At 26.9% G+C, this 2122-nt stretch overlaps 1 protein-coding gene across 1 annotated transcript; it reads left to right on the forward strand.

Moving 5' to 3' along the window:
* Window positions 1-396: 396 nt before the first annotated feature.
* LOC109790500 (uncharacterized) lies at window positions 397-930 on the forward strand. Its single transcript, XM_020349664.1, has one exon. The coding sequence runs from the start codon at window positions 397-399 to the stop codon at window positions 928-930; it is 534 nt and encodes a 177-aa protein (XP_020205253.1).
* The last annotated feature ends 1192 nt before the right edge of the window (window positions 931-2122 follow it).

The following is a 2122-nucleotide window of genomic DNA, read 5'->3' on the forward strand; positions in this document are numbered from 1 at the left end:
GAACAATATTATTTATTTCATAAATGTAGCAAAAAAAAAATTAGATGTTTTACACGGCTAATATATCACACCTTAATAAAGGAGTTAGTACCTTCATAATCAAATTTAAAAAAAAAAAAAAAAAAAAAAAAAAAAAAAAAAGACTAAAACTTGTTTTTTTCTTACCTTCAACAATTTGATATTAGAAATTGAAATAAATTCACAAACAAAAATAGCAAAGAGGTGCTACATTGCACCTACACCAACCATTATATATACATTACTAAAAATATACTGACTATCCTAAATTACAATATTTTAGTGACTATAAAGAGTTCCATAACAATAAACGAACTCATCCTCTCCACAAGACCTAAAGAACGTAGAAATCACAATCTTTTTCTCCAAAACAACATAATGAATTCGTCAAAACTTCCTCTTTTGATGTTCACTTTTTCCTTGATCCTCATTTTTCATGCTCCTTTACCAACATTAGCCACAACGTTGTGTGAGGCTCTATGCGAAGAGGCTAAAGAGGACAAGGGTAGGTGCCTTCATCTTCTCAAACTCGATCCTAGAATTTTAGAGGCTACAGACAATATTGAGATTTCTAAATTGATCCTTGGATTTGGACTAAGAAAAGCTAAACGTACCCAAAAATTGTTAAAAGAAATGATGGAAACAAACCATTCACCACTCCTTGCCGAATGTGCAACTACAATATATGGTGGTATGCTTTCATCATTCAGAAGTTCAATAGCTGAATTGACAGTGGATAGTCTATCTGCAAACTATGATGCTCAAGTGGCTGGTGATGGAACTAAAACTTGTGAGAAAGTTTTGGCTGAAGCAAAGATCGATAATCCTACATTTAATGCTCTAAACAAAGACGTCTTGTTGCTTAGCAAACTTGGATATTTAGCCACAAACAAGATTCCCCAAACTTCATAAAGTGATTGTTGTGTTATTATATGATGATAGTTAGAGGATACTTTTGGTGTCTTCCTCCATTAATGTGGAGGAAAACTAATTGATAAAATTATGTTTATGTTGATTCTAATATTTAGGTCGACTTCGTATTTTTACTTAAGTTTTTCAATTTCTTGTATATATAATGAAAATATAAAATACTATTTGTAAAAATTCATCAACATTATGTCTTTAACATTCAACATCATGTTTTTAAGTCATTGCAAGTTGTAATAATTATTAATAGTAAAAAATTAACACATTTGTAAGTACTTGAACTTTTTAATTGTTTTTAAATAGGTCTCAAAACTATAAAGATTTGTAATTGTGTCTTTCACTTTTTTTCTTCTTGTTTTTGTAATTGGTTCCTTGTGGTTAATGATCCATATTCAAATAGTTATTTTTGACAAAATATTCTTTATTATCTCCTTAAATTAGGGACCTAATTACAAAATTTGAAAAAAAAAATCAATTCCAAATTTTATAGTTTAGGAACTTATTTAAAAAACTCAAAAAGTTTAAAGACATATACGAATGTATTATATTATCTTTAAATAAAACTTGGTAATGAATGACATGTCCCATAATTTGCGTCCACTAATCTCTAAATTAAAACCTAAAAGAATCATTGGATCACCCTATATAAGAACACACATATGTGGAGTGTGTTTCTAGCAGATTTTTCAGAATAGGTTCCTTGATATGACAAATCAAAGTTTTATAAATGAGATGGGAAAGGCTGATTTTGATATATGTCATAATTTTTTTGGCTTGTTTGACTTGACAGATCAAGACAAATTAATCCATTTTTATTTTTGCACAAGTTTATATATTTTTAAGAGAGAAAAAATATTGGACCAAATAGGTCTTGTAACTTTTTGAGTAACATTTGGCATTTTGTTAAATATATCTTCATTAATTAATATATATTTTTAATTTTTTTTATCAAATATTTTTCAATTTTAATCTTCTGGAAACTACTTTTTAAAAATGTGTTTTCTAAAGAAAAAAAAATACTTTACATTGTAACAAAAAAATTAATTATTAATACTTTATTTTTAAATTATTAAATATAATTTAGAAATACAAATGATAAATACAAATTTAAATAGATAAAAAATTAAAAAATTTCTAAAACTTCCCCATCAAGGAAAAATGCCTAACACCATTCTCA

Source organism: Cajanus cajan, chromosome 1, assembly GCF_000230855.2.
Source record: "Cajanus cajan strain Asha chromosome 1, NIPB_CcT2T_4, whole genome shotgun sequence".
NCBI classification, from domain to species: domain Eukaryota; kingdom Viridiplantae; phylum Streptophyta; class Magnoliopsida; order Fabales; family Fabaceae; genus Cajanus; species Cajanus cajan.